The 19220-nt window shown below is 46.6% G+C and overlaps 1 protein-coding gene across 7 annotated transcripts in view; it reads left to right on the forward strand.

The window, feature by feature from the left end:
• Positions 1 to 19220, forward strand: part of IRF2 (interferon regulatory factor 2) — a 147521-nt gene that overhangs the window by 122640 nt on the left and 5661 nt on the right. For 5 of the 7 annotated variants that reach the window (XM_058669943.1, XM_058669936.1, XM_058669939.1 and 2 more), the window contains 2 exons: positions 6810 to 6845; positions 13142 to 13306. In XM_058669943.1, coding sequence (XP_058525926.1) covers positions 6810 to 6845; positions 13142 to 13306 — 201 coding nt within the window. The remainder of the gene's footprint in view (positions 1 to 6809; positions 6846 to 13141; positions 13307 to 19220) is intronic. The other 2 variants (XM_058669938.1, XM_058669937.1) reach the window with 2 other exon arrangements.

The following is a 19220-nucleotide window of genomic DNA, read 5'->3' on the forward strand; positions in this document are numbered from 1 at the left end:
CATCCCTCTGGGGTCTGGAAGTTGAGTTATTGGGATAAGGAGAGGAGGAGGTCCTGGACCCATCTCAGAGTGCAGAGTCCAGCTGCGCTGCATTTCAGAACTGAAAACTTTAAGACCTTGGAGGGTCAGACAGTGGCACTGGGATACCTTGGGAAATGGGGCTGGGGATAACTCCCCAGAAGTCATTCTGTCCCAGTGAGGGGTGCTTGGCCAGTTCTCCCATCTTGCACCATTTGGCCCCATGGACACACGTGTGGTTTGCTGAATTTGAGAACCAAGGACTGACCCCATGAGTCCCAGCAACAACAGCCCCCATGGCTGACTTACCACAAACAGATAAACTGAGGCACAGAGACATGTTGCCCTAGGGTACATCCCCAATTTGGCAGCTGTTGGATGGACACTGTCCATAGAGCTGACTCATCAATATGGGTAGGAAGTGGATTGGTGAGCATGGCCAGCCCTATTGCTATTTTTGCGGAAGGACATAGATAGTAAACGAAGTAGCATGCAAGCCCTCCTGGAAAGGATGCGCTGCCAGGGGAGATTTAGCCTAGGAAGACACCAGGAGGGAACACAGCTGAAGGGGTGAAAGGGAAGTGTGGCCTAGGACACCCAAGACCCCAAAGAGGGAGAGAGCAATCAAGGCGTTTCCTAGGATGGCATGAGGTTTTATTCCAGAGTTACTGAAGGACATGTTCTAAAGGCATTTTAATTCTATTGGGGAGAAGTATAACATAGACAGCAAAAAATCCAGATGTTTTACATGCACAACAACCCTGGGGGTTTTAGGCAAGTGGGGATAAGCTGTGAATTCTTGCTCACTGGAGTCACTGGGGTAGATGGAGGTGGTCCTGAGCATGAACTTGGGTTAATTCTGGGATCCACCAATGGGGCTTATTTTGATCCTTGAAACAGCTCCATCTGACAAGCAATGGGGTTTCTGATGTTAATAAGTGAACCAGAGAGATCACACAGAGCCAACCTGGATTCTGGAAATGGAGTGCTCCAGCCAGAGGTTCAGCTGTCCATGCCCTTGGCCATCCATGTCCATGCACATGTCCCTGTACAGCCTTCCTGGCTTTGGAGTCCTGCAAGTAGCACCGGTTCTACCAGAGCTGCCTGGAAGGTGGAGGTCTCTGAAGTATGCAGCACAAAGACAGAGTAAGGCAAACCTCCTGGGCAGGCAGTAGCACAAGGCCACAGAGCCAGCAGCCATTGCAAGTGGCACACTGGCCAATAGGCATTGCATCCCTCATTCCCAGTGAGGAGACTGAGGCCATGGGCATAAGGTCCTTTGCCTAATTGGGGACCCAGCACCCCTTCCTTCCCTGTCTCCTAGCTGCCTCTGGTGTCCCATCCATGCACCCCACTCTGCTAGCCTGTATTTATCTTACCTTTTACGCTAGGGATGTCCACTGAGCTCTTTCAAAAATAGAAAGGTGCTTGCCAGCACTCCAGGAACCTTCTCTTGAGATTCCTCTGATCTCGAGTGAGGTGCTTGGTTTTTGGAGCTCCCCTTCACTTCAGAGATGAATTCAACCTCAGATTAAATTGCTGAACAACAGCTCGGGAGATTGACGTTTTTCAATTTCATAGAAAAGTGAGATTATCACAGCTGTGCTGTTCTGTAGCTTTAAAAAATGTTTTCATCTGTTTATTTCTAGTTGATAAATAACAATGTTGTATTTTTATAGGGAACAATGGGATGTTTTGACCTATATATATACAATTTAAAAATTGAATCCGTGTCGGTCACAGAACCCAGGCACTCAGTGGACACTGTGGGTGTCGCAGCTGTTAGGCTCAATGTAGGTACCAGATCACCAACTCTTCTCCTTCCTTTGACTAACATCCTCTCCTTCCCCACCACTCCTCCACTTTACCCCAGCCTCTGGTCACCTCCCTTCTCCTCTATTTCTAGGGGATTGACATTTTCCAATTTCGTAGAAAAGTGAGATCATCACAGTATTTTTTTTTTCTGTGCATCCTTTAGTTCACTTATTATCATGTCCTCCAGTCCTATCCTGCTTAACAATAACATGCACCACCCTGCTTCAGGCTGGCTGTTCTCTGTGCTGACGGCATGAGAAGTGCCGGCTGGGTGAGGGTGGGTCCTTCCTCTCTACTGGGACAAAGACAAAGGACAGGTTTGGTGAGAGAGTTTCTGGATTAAACAATTCTCTTCCTGGTCTGAATAATACACTAATACTGAACGGCATAGACACATGTATGAATATCTCTAATTAGTTTGTGACCCTTAAGACAAATCCATAATTACATATGAAGTGGATTCATGACATGTTTGAAGAAGAACAGAGATCCTTGTCCAAGTAGCACGACCTCAGACTTGAAGCAGCTTCCCTGTGGTTATGGATGAACTATCCTGGTCTTTGTGATTTGTGGACCAAGAGGAGAAACACCAAGACTCTAATTCCAAGGCTGCCATGGCAATGAGAGACTTTCTCTGTTCCTCCACATCTTGTAAATATTTCTTCATTTCTTACTGTAGTTCATCTGTTTCTGCACTCGGGTTTCATTTTATTTTTTTTTAAGCTTCATGTACTCATTTGAAAGGAAGAATTACAAAGAGAGAGGGAAACACACACACACACACACACACACACACACACAGCTTTTCCATCTGCTGGTTCATTCCCCAAATGGTTACAACAGCTGGAGCTGGGCCTATCTGAAGTCAGGAACCAGGAGCTTCTTCTGAGTCTCCCATGTGGTTGCAGGGCCCCAAAGTCATGAACTGTCCTCCACCACTTTCCCAGGCCAAAAGCAGGGAGCTGGATGGAAAGAGGGGCAACCAGGACTTGAACCCATGACCATATAGGATGAGGGCACCACAGATTGGTGGCATTATGCACTACACTACCATAGCACACCAGTCCCTTTCATTTCAATTTTGTCTTCAGGCCCCCAAAACTTCAAGCTGTTTTTCTTGTCATCTGGGGGCTCTTTAGGTAAGGAACTAGATTGAGAATGTTGCTGCCTTGGTGGCTGCCAGCTTTTGCTTTTGTTCCTACCACAGTGCAGAGGATTACATGTGTGCACGTGCGCACACACACACAGCTCTATGTTCTCATCTTGTCACCATCTCCAGTGGAGTTGGCTGTTGAAACCAAATGTAGGACATGGCTGTATGAAGGTTTAGCACACCAAAACCATGTGTGGTGTTTTCCATATTGAACCATGTATCCTTCGGGTCCGTCATCCCTGTAAGGATCGACATATAGGTTTAGCACCCAAGACCCATTCCTGCTCCCTTTAAGGGAAGACAGGAAGAGAAAAAAACAAAACCCTCCTTATTTTTATTTTCGCTTTTATTTGGTGTTGTGGTTTCTGTTGTGTGTGCAGTGACTTCTGTTTTTAGTGAGCGGAAGAAGCCAGTAACATGCTGGATTGTTCTGACAATGCCCTGCTGGTCCAGCATCCGGTGCTGTTGCTGAACTGTGCTGCTGCAAGCTCCAGGCGGTGTAAAAAGTCTGCAGGTGTGGACATTTGGTCCAACCTGCCTGGGCAGTACTTTATAGTCCCACTGTGCTCCTTGATAAAAAGTAACCTCACCCTGCAGTAAAGGCAAAGATCACTGCAGCACAAGGGAGGCCATTTATTACCCAGAGCTAGCCTTGGACACCAAACAGCAATTGGAAAGTCAGGTGCTTTGGGTTGTGTGTTATTTTGATCAAGCAAAGTTTACTTTCAGAAGCCAGTCCTTTTTTTGACAATGGCTTCCAAATTTAACTGACTTTAACTAAAGCAAAGCTTCAGTAGCTTTTTTAGCCAAGCCTAGAATCCCACTTTCAATGGCATGCAGTAGGAAGACAGTTACAATTCATGGGGCAACTTGGGAGTGGCCACCAGGGTTCCTAGCAATGTTGGCAGCTGCTGACACCTAAGCTCTCGTTATTGGAGGATGGCAAAGAGATGATGCTGATGCTGCTGGGCCAGAGGACAATGCCATCACCCTTTGCATCAGTCACTATTAAAATTCTATCTACAGGACACAGTGAGGCAGATCTTTAGATGGAAGACACTCCCTCTTAAGGGGTCTTCCTTGCCTGGGTCCAGTGGGCTGTCTACTGTGACCCTGGGCTTCTGTGAGAACTAAGCTTTCCCCCATAGGAGCAGATCAGAGACCCCCTAGAAAGTCCTTCACCACACATAGAGTGCACCACAATACCACAAACAGTCGACATGGCTCTGATCACAGACTGTAGCTTTCTCTTGCAATGAGCTTAAGCCACCCTGGTCACACAGGTGACACTGCGCAGTCTGCTGCTTGGTCACCAAGGGCCAGCTGGGAGATCTGGGCAGTGGATTTGCCTGTGGATCATTTCAACTCTTAGAAACTTTTATTTCTCAAAAAACCTGTCCAATTTGTAAGAGACTATGTATATTATTTCTCCATAGTCCTCTGTTACGTATCCATCCCCACTTAAGACTAACATGGGCTAGTCCTGTGGCATAGCCATGTGGGCACTGGTTCAAGTCCCAGCTGCTCCACTACCCATCCAAGACCCCAACTGTGGCCTGGGAAAGCAGTGGAGCATGGCCCAAAGCCTTGGGCCCCTGCACCCATGTAGGAGACCCAGAGGAAGCTCCTGGCTCACAGCTTTGGATAAACCCAGTTCCAACTGTTGCAACCCTTTGGGAAGTGTACCACAGCGGCATGATCGATTGATCTCTCTTTCTCTTTCCCCTTCTCTTTGTAACTCTGCCTTTCAAATAAAAATAAAATGAATGTTTAAAAATTTGTCAAATCCTCTGGTCTGCCCTCCATTCCTTTGTGCTTCTCTCTGGCACATTGGCCCTGGCCCTGTCTCCCATATGCCTCTCCTCATCCATTCTTCATGCAAAGTTTTTCATTTTGTTTGATTTTGTTTTACAATTCCAACATCCCCATGTCACCACTGCTGCCAAGACAAACACACAAGTCCCTCCTTTCCCACTGTGTCCTCGGGATCTAGCCTGACCCAAGTCTCCATCTCACTGCCCTCTGCTTTTCTGTTTTTGGTTGTGAATTTTTTTTTTGAACAGTTGAATTATCTGTAGAGATTGTGGTGTGGCAGCTGAGGCCCTGTCATCACAGCCCAGTAAGAAAATAGCCTTTGGTAGTCCCACCGGGCAATGACGGCTCACCACCAGGCCTCCCCCAGATCCCTGCTCGCACGTCTCTGGCCCTGGAAACACTGGTGGACTCTCTGCTGGGGTTTACTGGGAACCATCATGTGCTCCCCTTTGCAGAGTGGTAGGTGATGCTGTTTGTGGCTGGGATAAGGAGCTGCACCACAGCAACCACAACCCTGCTTCCTCTTCCCACACATGTGACCTCTCCATCACTGCAGGCAGGGACAGAACTGCTTGTCTAGGATGGTGAACCCTCTGATAATTGTGTCCCCCACCACATCTCCTAAGTCAGTGATGGCTGTCTTTTATCAAGACAAGAGCATCTGATGAGAAGCTGAAAGGCCTGGGATTTGGGCCTAATTCTGAAGTTTTTGTTTGTTTTGTTTTAATTTACCGTGTGATCTTGGGCAAACTTCCTAAACTGTGAGACTCATTTATATATAAACTTTATACATTTATAAAATTATACATGAAACAGAAATAATATTGCTGATTCACCTTGTGGGGAAGACCCTGTGAGAGGTCCATGTCTGTCACCCTGTGGTGGGATGGTGTGGTTGAATGGTCTGGTGGTGATGACAACATTATCCAGTCACAGTAAATTGTATCCACATACAAACAGCCCTGCTCTGTGCCACGTCTTCCAGCCCAGCATGAACACATCTAACACTCTTTCAGAGGGGGGCCCAGGAGAAATTTCTCTCCATGAAATCTTACTGATGGCCTGATTTTGTGCATTCTACTCTCCTGGGTGACCTTGACAATTGACCTCTGGGTTTCAATTTTTCAACCATGGTGTGGTAGAGCCAAGCCACCACCAGCAGCCTTGCTTTGCAGCCCTCTTGCAGGTGGAGCCCTGCATGAGGTGAACAGTTGTTCATCAAGAACAGCCAGGCAGTTCATCATTAACCAACCACGGACAGTCAGCTTGGAGTTCTCAGCCATTGGTTTCAAAGAAGCTGACATTGTTCAAGTCACACTCCTCAGGATGTGTTGCCCTTGGTCAGGAGGAGGAGCTGGATAGTTTTGTAGCACCTGCTTCTGACTGTGAATTTCCTTAGTTCTCCCCCTGCCCATAGAGAGCTGCTGGAAACAAATTACATGTTTGTTTATAAACACAAAGACTCATTAAGGTGAGATTAGAAAAGTTTTTATTCCCCATGTTGTGGGGGTGGGGGTGGGGGGGCCAGAAAGCTGAGGGTGGCTCACGTCTAACTCTGCTAGGGACACTGAATTGCAAAGAGTCAAAATTTGGGGCCATAAAGTTAACCTGGCTTTATTATTATGTTATTTTTTAAGATTTTATTATTCATTTGAAATGCATGAAGAAGGGAGAGACAGAAAGAGAAAGATATGCCATCTGAATTCACAAACAACAGCAGCATTTGGGACTGTGTTAGACCAGGCAGGCAGAAGCCTGGAACTTCATGTGCTTCTCCCTTGTGAGTGACAGGGGCCCCAGTGCCTTGGTAGAGAGCTGGCTTGGAAGTGGAGCAGCCAGAACTCAAACCAGTGCTAATATGGGATTTCAGTGTCACAGGCAGTGATTTAATGCACTCCACTACAGCATCAGCCCTCTAAAGCCGCTGAAGGTCTGTCTGGCCTGGAATTCTAATTGTGCCATTGTTTTATCACAGCTCAGAGAAGGTCATAATTTCACTTTCCTTTAGGGTTTGGGGACACGGGAGTAATAGAGACAAGTAAAGGTGAGTGCTTAAAAAGTTCACTATTCTTTCAGTTGGGACATGCATTAGCACATACAGCCATGTCTGAGTTTACTTGCTGTAGCCCTCAGGTTTGTTATTTGTGTGTCTTTTCAGAAGTCAGTTTGGCTATTGGTTTCATCGCAACAGGGAAATTGCAGCTCAGAGAAATCAGTCATGAGAGAGATGGATTCATGTTGGTGCCTTAGTGCCTCAGATGTTGCAGTTCCCCTGCTTTTCTCTGTGTTTTGATTTCAGAGCTGGAAAACTTCCTTTTTCTTCATGTAACTTTCTGTGTGCATTGGAGAGTCAGACAGCAAGCATCCATCCACTGGTTCACTCCCTAAATGCCTGGGGCCAGACTAAGCCATTGCCATAAGCCAAGAGCTCAGTTCAGATCTCCCAGGTCACCACATGCCTGACCAGCAGAGATTGGCATGAGAAGTGGATCTGGGACTTTGACAGGGAATGTGGGCATTCTATGGTAGCTTAGTCATGGTGCCAGAACCCAGCCCTGGTTAGAGTAGTGACATGTGTCTAAAATGTCCTTAGTAAGCCATTCCTTACTAAAGCATTAAACAACACTGCTCTTGGAGATGATGTCATCAGCAATAATGCCATCGTTAGCTCGGTTTCTAGATCATAGCCCAAAAAACCAAAAGCCTGTTTTCCTGCCTTAGTCACCAGCACTCAGGTTAGTCCTAAAATTCGAGTTGAAATGCTTAAGACTCACATACCAAATGAAGCACAATCAACTGAAGCTATAAATGAATGTGTACATTCTTCTCACAAATGGCCTTGGTGGAGACACCGACCACCACATTCAAGCCAGAATGTTTTCATTGTCCTCTAGCCCAAACCTAGCAAGACTCACCACTCTGACTTCAGTACTTTACCTAGATTTAAAAGAGTCTACTTGCCAAAGACATGGAATTTCTAGAAGACACATGGGCACTTCTCTCTGCTTACAAATTCAGCAGAGGTTCATTTGAGCTGCAAGCTGGTGCAAGCTGGGAGAATGTGTCATGATGGGGCACAGAAAGTGCTAATACATCAGGCTGGTGAGTAAAGCCACTGCTTGTGACCTGCACTGCTTCAAGTCCTGACTGTTTGGCTTTTGATCTAGTTCCCGTAGCACAAGAAGGACCAAGTACCTGCACCCCTGCCCTCAGGTTGAGTTCCAGGTTCCTAAGTTCAGCTTGGACCAGCCCAGGCCATTGTAGTTATTGAAAAGTGAACTACTAGATGGAAGAATCTCTCCCTGCACCCAAGTGCCGTGCAAATAAGTGAGGAAAGAAAGAAATAAAGAGAAAGAAAGAAAGACCGCCCGATTGTGTGCTCTTAGCCCTCAGAGATGGGAATCGACTTGCAAATAAATGAGTGAAAAAGAGAGAAAAAGAGAGAGAAGAAAGAAGGAAGGAAGGAAAGAAAGAAAGTCCTGTTGTACGCTGTTAGCCCTCAGAGATGGGAATTAACTTGAAGAGATCTGATCTCAGCAAGTAAGAAGTTAGTTAAGGACAGAGAGAAGTAGCTAGCAACATGAGGCAGAAGGTCAAGAAAAGGCTGTGGAACCGGTACCATGGCGTAGCAGCCTCATTCTCACCTGCAAGCACTGGGCCCGTATGGCTTCTTGGCCCAGCTGTTCCACTTCCCATGCAGCTCCCTGCTTGTGACCTGGGAAAGCAGTGGAGGGCCCAAAGCCTGACTCAGTGTGGGACACCTGGAAGAAGCTCCTCGCTCCTGGCTTCTAACCAGCTCAGCTCCAGCTGTTGCTGCTCCAGCTGTTGCAGCTGTTTGGAGAATGAACCAGTAGATGGAAGATCTTTCTCTCTCAGTGACTTAACTTTTCTCCTTAAATCTGCCTGTCCAGTAAAAATAAGTCTTTAAAAAAAGAAAATAAAGAGAAAGAAAGGAAGGAAGGAAAGAAGGAAGGAAGGAAGGAAGGAAGAAAAGGCAAGGTGAGGCGAGGCTAGGCTGAGGCTGTGTCCTAGGAGTTTTGGCTGAGCAAAAAGGAAAGGGAGTTAGAGGTGTTTAGAGGTATCTGTGCTAAGAAGGCACCCCCCAAACAGGAGCCTTCAGAATGTAGTTGCTAAGCCCCACCCATCCCCTGTGCTGGTGCGTCCCTGAAACCTTTGAGTCCTTGCACCACATCCTTAACTTGTGTCATGCTTCTGAACTCCTCCCTCTCCCACTTCTATTCTGACCCACCCCTACTTTAACCTGATTCTAGGCATTATTGTGTGCCTAGACTTCTTTTCTCCCCCCGCCCCCATCCCTGTCTGTGCTGCTGTTTGTTCCTGAAGGCCGTGGATCATGTGGCTCATGGCAACCTGCGTAAAACAGGTGCTCTGCACACCTTTGTTCAGTAAGCCCGAATTTGGGCATTGTGAGGGAAGGTCCCAGGAAAAAGAGTCCTGGTGGGAACAAAAAGGCATAAACAGGAAGATACTTGAGCTGCCTCCATCACCACCCTGCTGGCACACAGTATCCCTCTCAGGAAGGACACAGTGGATTTGGGGGTATTGGAAGATGGAGCTGCTTTGGTTTAAGTCAGGTATATAGTAGGCCTTTGTTGCTGCTAGGAAGGGTATTGCTTGATCTTCTTGGCGTGTGTATACACACACACATACACAAACCCACACACCCTATTTGGTTTCTGTCTTGCCCCTCCACCAGCTTCTTAGGGCTTCGGATGGGGCAGCACATATTTTGTTTTCCTTACACTTTGTTGTTTGACCTGGGAGAACAGACGGCAGAAACCTGAGAGGCACCCATGGCAGCGGTCAGGCCCGTCTGAGTCTAGTGAGCTGTGTAATTGCCAACCTCACACTGCAGTGAGCCTGTCCAAGGGATGAAATAAGACTTGGGAGTCTGCCTGCCATTTTTAGCCTGTCCTCCTTACCTCTAATTACGTCCCCAGCAGGCCCAGAGATAGGGTACCTTGTCTCCTTCCATCCTGCAAGGCTGGGTTGATTTGAGAATTCTCTTTTCCCCTCCTCTTCCAGTTCTTTATGAAAAAAACCCCCAAATCACACAGATTTCTAACACTTTCCCTAAGTAGAAACCATCAGTATTCATGTTGTTCACCCCCCACTCCTGGCTCCAAAGCAATTGATACAAGAACTTAGCAAATATTTCAAGAAGAATAAAAATTTTTTGATATTTTTGAAAAAGATTTTTTATTTGAAAGGCAGAATGAGTGTGAGAGAGTGAGATCTTCCATTCATGATTCACTCACTCCCTAAATGGTCACAATGCCTAGAGCTGAGCCAGGTTGAGGCCAAAACTCAACTTCGGGTTCCCACATGGGTGGTAGGGACCTACACATACTTGAGCCAGCATCTGCATTCTCCCAGGCTCACTGATAAGAGCTGGATGGGAAGCAGAGCAGCCAGAACACAAACTAATGCTTCTGACACAGGATGCTACTGTTGCAAATCAAGGTGTCTGCCTCACTTTGAGTTATTACAGTTTGACCTATTGGTACTGGTGCTGTGGTATTGGCATGTTACACCACTACCTACAGTGCTGGCATCACATGGGGACCAGCTCAGGTCTGAGCTGCTCCACTTCTGATCCAGCTGCCTGCTTCTGTGTCTTGGAAAGCAATGGAAGATGGCTCAGGTACTTGGTTCCCTTTATCCATAGGGGAGATCTGGATGATGCTCCTATCTTCGATGAAGTCTACCCCTGCCATTACAGTGAATTTAACATTTAGCAAGTGAACCAGCAGATGGAAGCCTCTCATGCTTTGTAATACTACTTTTCACATAAGTAAATAAATCTTAACAACAAATAAAATCTTGCTCTGTCCTTGAGGTTAACATCTTAGCAAGATTGGCACATGGCCATCTTCCCCCTGACCTGAACATTTTACAAATTGGTGAGACAATGACAAGAATATAGAGCATTTCTTTGCACGTAATGCAACCTGAGTGTTAGGGGGCACTCTACTTCTCTGAGCCTGAGTTTCTTCATCCATAATAGGATAATGCCCCTTTCATTGGCCTTATCTTGGGTTGAAATGTAACTTTCATGTAAGTGTGAGTGAAAAGTGATTTTAGTGGCAAAGTGCTTTGAGGACCTGGGGAAACATTGTTACTGTTGTGTTGGTATCTTCTCCTTCATTCTAGGGAGCCATTTTCCAGGGACATTTCATCCAATCATCTGCCAACAGTGCTGACTCAGTCCTGTTTTAAGTTAGGGCGTTGAGAGTGAACAGTGAGCATAGCCTTGAAGATACTCATTTCCTGCATTGGAGGATATAGGTTTGATATCCAGTCCCAGCTCCTGACTCTAGGACCCAGCTAACGCAGACCCTGGGAGGCAGCAGTAAAGGCACCAGTGGTTGGGTTCCTACCACTCACATGGAAGACCTGGATTGCATTCCCTGCTTCTGGGCTCGAACCCAACCCAACCTTGTTCTTGACTGACATTTGAGGAGTGAGCCAGCAGATGGGAGTGTGCACTCTCTCTCTCTCTCTTCTTTTCAAATAAATTTCTAATTGAAATAAAGGAGAGCATTATGGACTTTGAAAAAGAGTGAATATTATGTACCCATCAGAATGGCTAAGATAAAAACATTTTGACTTGGGCCCGGCAGCGTGGCCTAGCGGCTAAAGTCCTCGCCTTGAAAGCCCCGGGATCCCATATGGGCGCTGGTTCTAATCCCGGCAGCTCCACTTCCCATCCAGCTCCCTGCTTGTGGCCTGGGAAAGCAGTTGAGGATGGCCCAATGCATTGGGACACTGCACCTGCGTGGGAGACCCGGAAGAGGTTCCAGGTTCCCGGCTTCAGATCGGCGCGCACCAGCCGTTGCGGCTCACTTGGGGAGTGAAACATCGGATGGAAGATCTTCCTCTCTGTCTCTCCTCCTCTGTGTATATCTGGCTGTAATAAAATGAATAAATCTTTAAAAAAAACATTTTGACAACACAGAATGCTAGTATAGTAAGACCATTTGGACATCACTGGTGGGAGTGGAAAGTGACAGTCACTCTGGGAAATAACTCTCCATTTATAATCAAATCAAACATATAGTTCCTATGTGACTGAGCAGTTGAACTCGTGTGTATTTATCCCAGATAAATAAAAAACTTCAGTTCATACAAAACTTGACATGAGCCTTCCTGGCAGCCTTGTTCATAATAGCCAGACTGTTCTCAGCTGTCTATCCATGGGTGAGCCCATCAGCATCACTCTGTGGAAGCAGCTACTGAGAGGAGTCGCACAGGCTGGTGAATCTCCAGGGGGATGTGCTGAGTGAGAAAAGACGCTGGGTTATTATGTGAGTCCTTCTTTCCAAGGACCTTTTCAGGGACAAAAATTACAGAAACCAAGGAACCCATGATTGCTTGGGTTAGGCAGGTGGATGGAGAGGTGGCAAAAGAAGGCAGAGATAAAGAGTGAAATAGGGGACAGGACTGTTGGCCATTGTGACTGTAATAATGGGTACATGAAGCCTTTATGTAAAAAATTTTCATAGAGCAAACCACACACACACACACACACGAGTATAAGTAAAACTGAGGAAGCCTGAACACAATGGGTGGAATACTCTCAGGGTCAATATCCTAGCTGTGACAATGCACTTATTTTTGTAAGATGTTTCCATTGGGGGAGATGGGGGTAAAGGCACACAAAATCTCAGGGTATTCTTTCTTAGAATTGTGTGTTTACAGCTATCTCAAGATTAAAGGGAAAAATGCTTAATGAAGTAAAATATAGCAGTTGCAGGCCAGAGTGGTGAGAAGTCAGTGATTTGGGGAGTAACTGCTGCCAGAGCTTTGTCAAACTGGGAACTGCCTCTGTGGCATGGCTCTGACTTCTACTCAGTTGGCCCTGTTGCCCGCAGAGCAAGTGGAAGGCTGGGCGTGTGGAGAGTGACTGGATTGGTGGCTTCTGTGACTCTTCTCTTCTTCCTGAAGCTTTTGTGTCTCTGGACCACAGAAGCCTGAGATCTAAGTCAGCATTTCCCTACAGAACAGAGTGGAAGAACTCGGTCAACATCAGAGCACTGCTGTGTCCGGTCCAGGCTGGGTTTGGATGCAGCCTCGGCTGCAACTGGTGGCATTTGGAATTCTGCTAGGTCCACATAGGATGGGTATTACCCATGTGGGGCACCACCAGCCGGCCTTCTGGATAGACATGGGGAGCCAGTGTGTTAGGGGACTGCTCCTCTGGTCCTCAGCTTGGTCCTGGCCACCATGAGTCCCACGGTGAGCCAGCTCTGTTGGGGAAGGTGCTGGTACTGCAAACTCATGAGATGTGAGTGCTTGATGGCTTTCTCTTCTCTGAAGTTGTAGGACAGTCCCATCTGGACAGCAGCATCGAGGATCAAGAGATTGTCACCAATCCTCCAGACATCTGCCAAGTTGTGGAGGTGACCACTGAGAGTGATGAGCAGCCAATGAGCATGAGTGAGCTCTACCCTCTGCAGATCTCCCCCGTGTCCTCCTACGCAGGTACGTGGGCTCCAGGGAAACCTAGGGACCGAGCCCAGGGCAGGGAAACTCTCCTGTATCCTCCCTGACTCATGAATTTCTGGGCATATTTGTTCTTGGTAGAGACGTGCTTGTAGCATTTCTTTCATTGATCACACATATCAGTGCTGTACGTGACTTACAGACAGTAAGGTTTCTTTGGAAAGTGGCCCTGCAGAGCCAATTCATTTTGCACAGGCTGTCAGAAATGTGGCACAGTGTTTTGATGAACTTTCAGTTTAGTCTGGCTGGATAGGACCTGCTTCCTTGTTCTTGGAAGTCAAAGGACTGTTCATTGGCACCCAAAAGGTCAGTGCCTGGACCAGGACTTGAACCCGACTTTTCAGACCCCTGAGGTCATTGTCAGATCCACTCGGCTTCACCACATTGACTTGGCAGTTTCATGTAGTTTCTGCTTCCTTTCAACCTGTTACTGTATAAGACTGCTCAGCATACTTCGGAGTCCCTGGAGGACTTGTAGGGCTGGCCCAGGCAGGATCAAAGGATTCAGAACAGACTCGGTTGGTCCTTCCATCCTTACAGAGTTCAGAGAAGACATTTCTGTTCTTATCCCATGTGCATGACATCTGCTTAAGCTTTTTCCTAATGACCTTCATTTAGCTTTAAAAAATAGTTATTTTTATTTGAATCAGATTTACACAGAGAGGGAAGGGAAGAAGAGAGAGAGACCTTCCATCTGCTGGTTCACTCCCCCAAATGGCCACAATGGCTAGAGCTGAGTTGATCTGAAACCAGGAACCAGGAACTTCCTTCAGGTTTCCCACATGGGTGTAGGTTCCCAGGGACTTGAGCTATCCTCCACTGCTTTTCCAGACCATAAACAGGGAGCTGAATGGGAAGTGGAATAGCTGGGAGAAGAGTTGGTGCCCATAGAGGATGCCAGTGTCACAGGATGAAGGATTAGCCTGGTGAGCCAAGGCATCAGCCCCCTCTTTAAACTTTGGGGGCTCGACCATCATTAGGAACTACAAGTTCAGAGCCAGTGTTTTTGCTTAAAGATATTAAATGTAAAAAGCAGAGGTCCTCTCATGTGAACCTCTGTCTAGACCTGGTTAAACAGCTCAGGGATTCTTGCCAGTCTTCTCCCACTGCCACACAGGCTGTCCTCCAGTGGGTACCATCCCCTGTCCCTGAGTACTGAGTAGCACTGGAACTGTAGCTTACTGATACAGCCCAGGATTCTGAACCATCAGCCATATTAACCTCCTTTCCCCTGAAGGCCAGTTTTCTTCTCAAGTTTTAAAGTTATGATCCAAATGCATATAGCATAGAATTTGCCATCTCAGTGTACAGTTCAGTGGCACGAAGTGCATCTCTGATTTTTAAAATCTTCTTTTACAAAATCAAACTTCGTTTGCATTAAACATGTGCTCTCTTTTCTGGCCCAGCCCACAGTAACCACCAGGTTCCTTTCCGTTTCTGTGGCTGTGACTACTTTAGGTACATCCTGTGAATGGATTCGCACAGGACTGTTGGGGCTGCCTTCCTTCACTGAGCATGAGTGCTGACTTGCTTTTATTGGGGAAATATGCAAGGGACATGAGAACAAACCTTGGCAACAGGAATCTTTGAATCCAGCAGGCTAGGCTTGTAACAGTGATTTATACGTTGACTTGCCTTTAACTCTGACACGTGGCAGTGTCTGATCTTTGCCAGTTCCTAATAACTGTAACTATTCTTTGCTGCATGTTCCATGTGCTATGGGAACAAAGCTAAATTCTGGGATTGATGAGTTTGTTCAGTGATGATGGAAATAATCCCGGCAGCCTGGGCAGCATCACAAGGAACAGTGGGCCCTAAGATTGGTGTGGGAGAAGCAGTGTGTCCCAGGACAGAAACTGCAGCATAGGTGGAGATCAAGTGGAGCCGATGTTGAATCCCAGTAGTTAACTCCCCATCCTCAACTGCAGTGCCACTGCACTGGACAACTGCATGTGGCTTTGCCCCTCTGAATGCATCCAGATCCTGCAGTCTTGGTTGCTTCTCACAAGGATCCTCCAGGGGAGACAGAACAGAATGTTTATGTTTTACTGTTACAGTAAGCAGAACCAAAATGTGAAACACGAAGCCCCTGTGCTTCTCCTGGTTTTATATAGTGATGGCTGCAACTTGGACTTTTCTTCTGTGTCATGCTGTGCTGGCATTGTAATAATTCATGTGAGTGTGTGTGTGTGTGTGTGTGTGTGTGTGTGTGTGTGTGTGTGTTTTAAGGAGAGATGGGAGCTTTAGAATAGACTTTTATGTTTTGTCTGTTTTGAGTAAGACTTTTCTAAAGTCTTCTTAAGGATTTTGGAAAGACCCCTCCTTACCTGTTCTGCCAGTAGTGGCATTTTGCTTCGACAGAATGGTCCTGAAAACAGCTGGGCTGTGCAGATAGTAATGAACATTTCATTACCCTTTCCAGGACATTTGCATAGAGTTGAAAAGAAGAAGCTCACTCAGTGCCAGGATGGCAGGCAGTGGGAGGTTTTGCTAGAGCCTGGCTTTTCAAGCCAGGTCTTTGGTTCTGTCAATTGTTTCCATTGCCTGAATTTTCCAGAACCTCCTGGAGGTGTGTCTGTTACTGGTCATGGCTAGCATTAAGTCTTTTAGTCCGCAGTTTTATAGCATTCTGCTAGGAGAGGCCGCAGTCACCTTTCTTGCTGTATGTTTGCAAATGGGATAGGCTGCTTGCCTGATTTTTGTGAATGCATCCCTTTGTTCAAGCGACCACCTTCTTTTCCTTGTTTTGCACACTACTGTTTAGGGACTGTTTGTTATTTCCTTTTTTCAGACAGAGAGAAATGAGATAAAGACAGAGAGTTCTCATTCCTGGGTAGCTTCCCAAATGGCCACACCATCTACGACTGGGCTGAGGCTAAAGCCAGGAGCTAGGAAAGCAACCCAGGTCTCCCTTATAGGTGGCAAGAACCTGGTTACTTGAGCCATCATTGCTGCCAGAGTCTGCGTGGGTAGAAAGTTGAAGTCAGGGGCTGGAGCCAGGAATCAAACCCAGAAACTCCAGCGTGGAACACAGGCATCCTAAATGGCATTTTAACAAAGCTAAATGCCTGCTCTACTTGATTGACCAGTGGTGTGATTGATTGATAGATTTTACACATCCAGAGAGAGAAAGAGCTCCTATTCACTGTTTCACTTCCAAATGCCTCACCTACTGGGACTGGAGTGGGAACAAAGCCAGGAGCCAGGATCTCAGAATGTAAATCTTGCTTGTCGGTGGCAGGAACCCAATGATGTGAGCCATTACTACTGCCTCCCAGGATCTGCATTAGTAGGCAACTAGAGTGAGGAACTAGAGCCCAGATATCCCAGGTCCCTCATTGCCTCCTTCTCCCCACATTTGCTATTTCTGATCATTGAAATATAGCCTGATACATCTATTTTTTTCCTCTGTTGTCTAAAAACTGCAGTGAGAGAGTTCCTTTGAGTGGAAGTACATGTATGTTGTGCTTTAAGACAACATTGAGATTCTGATGGGATTTCTGACACTTTCCTCCAAGACCACCCTTGGGAAACTCCAACGTCTAGTTCCCTTCCTTTTCTAAGGCCCGTTTCGTGATCAGTGGCATCAGCATTTGTGTGTGTGTGTGTGTGTGTGTGTGTGTGTGTGTGTGTTGCTGATGGGTTAGTGAAAGAAAGTCCCAAGGGTGTATGAGGAGAGGAAAGGTTTGAAGTGTCAATACACTTAGGAAGGAAACACAATTCAAAGGTTTACTGATTGCAGCAGAGAGAAAGGGGTTTGCCTGTTGACACACCAGAAGCTCTAAAGACTTCAAGTCCTCATGGAAACCACATCAGCTCTGTTTGGTTGAGTGGGTAAAGGGCACAACATTTTGAGATGAAGAAGACTGTGTTTTGAGCTGTTAAGCTGTCTTCCAATGAAAGTAGTTGAGGAAATCATCAGTGGAAACAAATCCCTGTCAGTCTGTTAATGCAAAAAGTGTGTTGAACAAGAGCATTTCAGAAGAGGGCCAAAGGGCTTGCATACTATAGGGCTCCTGAAATGGTTGAACAGTGCATGTTCACAGCGAGGCCTTTACAGCTGGCTGAAATGGGGCCTAGGCCCAAGACTAAGATCATCCTGTATTGACAACACTGGAAGAACCTCTGGGTGCTTGTCCCTAGTCATCATTGTCTTCAGGGGAGTATACACCAGGGAGGATAAGGGAGTTGCTTGTGCATCTGTCATTGCTTGTTGCTCTGTAAGCTAGTAAAGCATTTCCCACTGTCTTTATCCCATCATATTCCACGTAAGTAAAGAAGCAGGTCCAACTGAAATCAGGAGAGAACTTGAAGCCACCACTCATGCTGACATTTCAGCAGTAGTGTTAACTTGGAAGCAGCAGCTGCGATACACTCATTTGTCTTCTTGGAAATGACGATTGTGATGGAAAAGCAAGAAAGAGCAGAAGCAGTGGAGTGTGAGGACGCCCAGTGCAACACAGCACTTGGGCCCAGCAACCACTGTGACCTAGAGAGGCAGGTCTTGGGAGGAGAAGAGCTCTCTTGCTCCTGGGCTGCATGACTCAAGGCCTTTGTTCTTCAACAATAAAGTTAGACACCCCATTTCACCAGTACACTGAATTTTCATAACTACTTCAGAAACAGTTGATTTAATATAAAAATGATGCTCACATTTAATATAAAAATGATGCCTAGCCAAATGGTTAATATGCCTACTTTCCCCGTCAGAGGGTCCGGTCCTGGCTTCAGACTTCACCTTCTTGCTAATGCAGACTCTGATGGGCAGGCAGCAGTGTTGGCTCAAGTGGTTTTCTTTTCTTTTGTTTTCTTTTGTTTTCTTTTCTCTTCTTTTCTTTCCTTTCCTTTTCTTTTCTTTTCTCTCTTCCCTCTTTCCTTTCTCTCACCTCTCCTTCCCTCCTGCCCTCCATTCTTTTAATTGCTTATTTATTTTGAAAGAATTTCAGAGGAAGAGACAGAGAGAGAGAAGAGCTCTTCCTTCTGCTGCTTCATTCCCCATCTGAGTTTCCCACGTGTGTGCTATGGGCCCAACCACTTGGGCCATCCTTCGTTTCTTTCCCAGACTCATTAGCAAGGAAATGGGTCAAAGTGGAGCAGCCAAGACAGAAACCGGCACCTCACGGAATGTCATGGCAAGCACCAACTTTACCTGCTATGCCAAAATGCTGGCCCCAGGTTCAAGTACCTTGATCCTGCTACTCATATGCTACACTTGTATTGAGTTTCTGGCTCTGGTTACAGCCCAGTCCCAGCTATCTTAAATGTTTGGGCTGCCAACCAACAAGTAAAAACTCTCACTTAATGGAAATCATGCTCTTTAACTAGCATTTGTGTCAGCTGCGAACCTAAGTTCAAAACATGTATATCCTTGTTTTTAAAAGATTTATTCGGGGCCCGGTGGCATGGCCTAGCAGTTAAAGTCCTCGTCTTGAATGTGCCAGGATCCCATATGGGCGCCAGTTCTAACCCCGGTGGCTCCACTTCCTATCCAGCTCCCTGCTTGTGGCCTGGGAAATCAGTTGAGAACAGCCCAAAGCCTTGGGACCCTGCACCCATGTGGGAGACCTGGAAGAAGTTCCTGGCTGCTGGCTTCGGATCGGCATAGCACTGGCCATTGTGTTCACTTGGGGAGTGAATCATCAGACGGAAGATCTTCTTCTCTGTCTCTCCTCCTCTTTGTATATCTGACTTTCCAATAAAAATTAAATTAAAAAAAAAAGATTTATTCGATCTATTTGAAAGGCAGAGTGACAGAGAGAATCGGGAGAAAGTCAGCTCTCATCTACTAGCTCCTTCCTCAAATGGCCTCAAGGGCCAGGGCTGGGCCAGGCAAAAACGGGAGCCAGGATCTCCCGAACATGTGTGGAAAGGATCCAAGTACTTGGGCCATCTT

The sequence above is a fragment of the Ochotona princeps genome, chromosome 11, assembly GCF_030435755.1.
Source record: "Ochotona princeps isolate mOchPri1 chromosome 11, mOchPri1.hap1, whole genome shotgun sequence".
NCBI lineage: Eukaryota > Metazoa > Chordata > Mammalia > Lagomorpha > Ochotonidae > Ochotona > Ochotona princeps.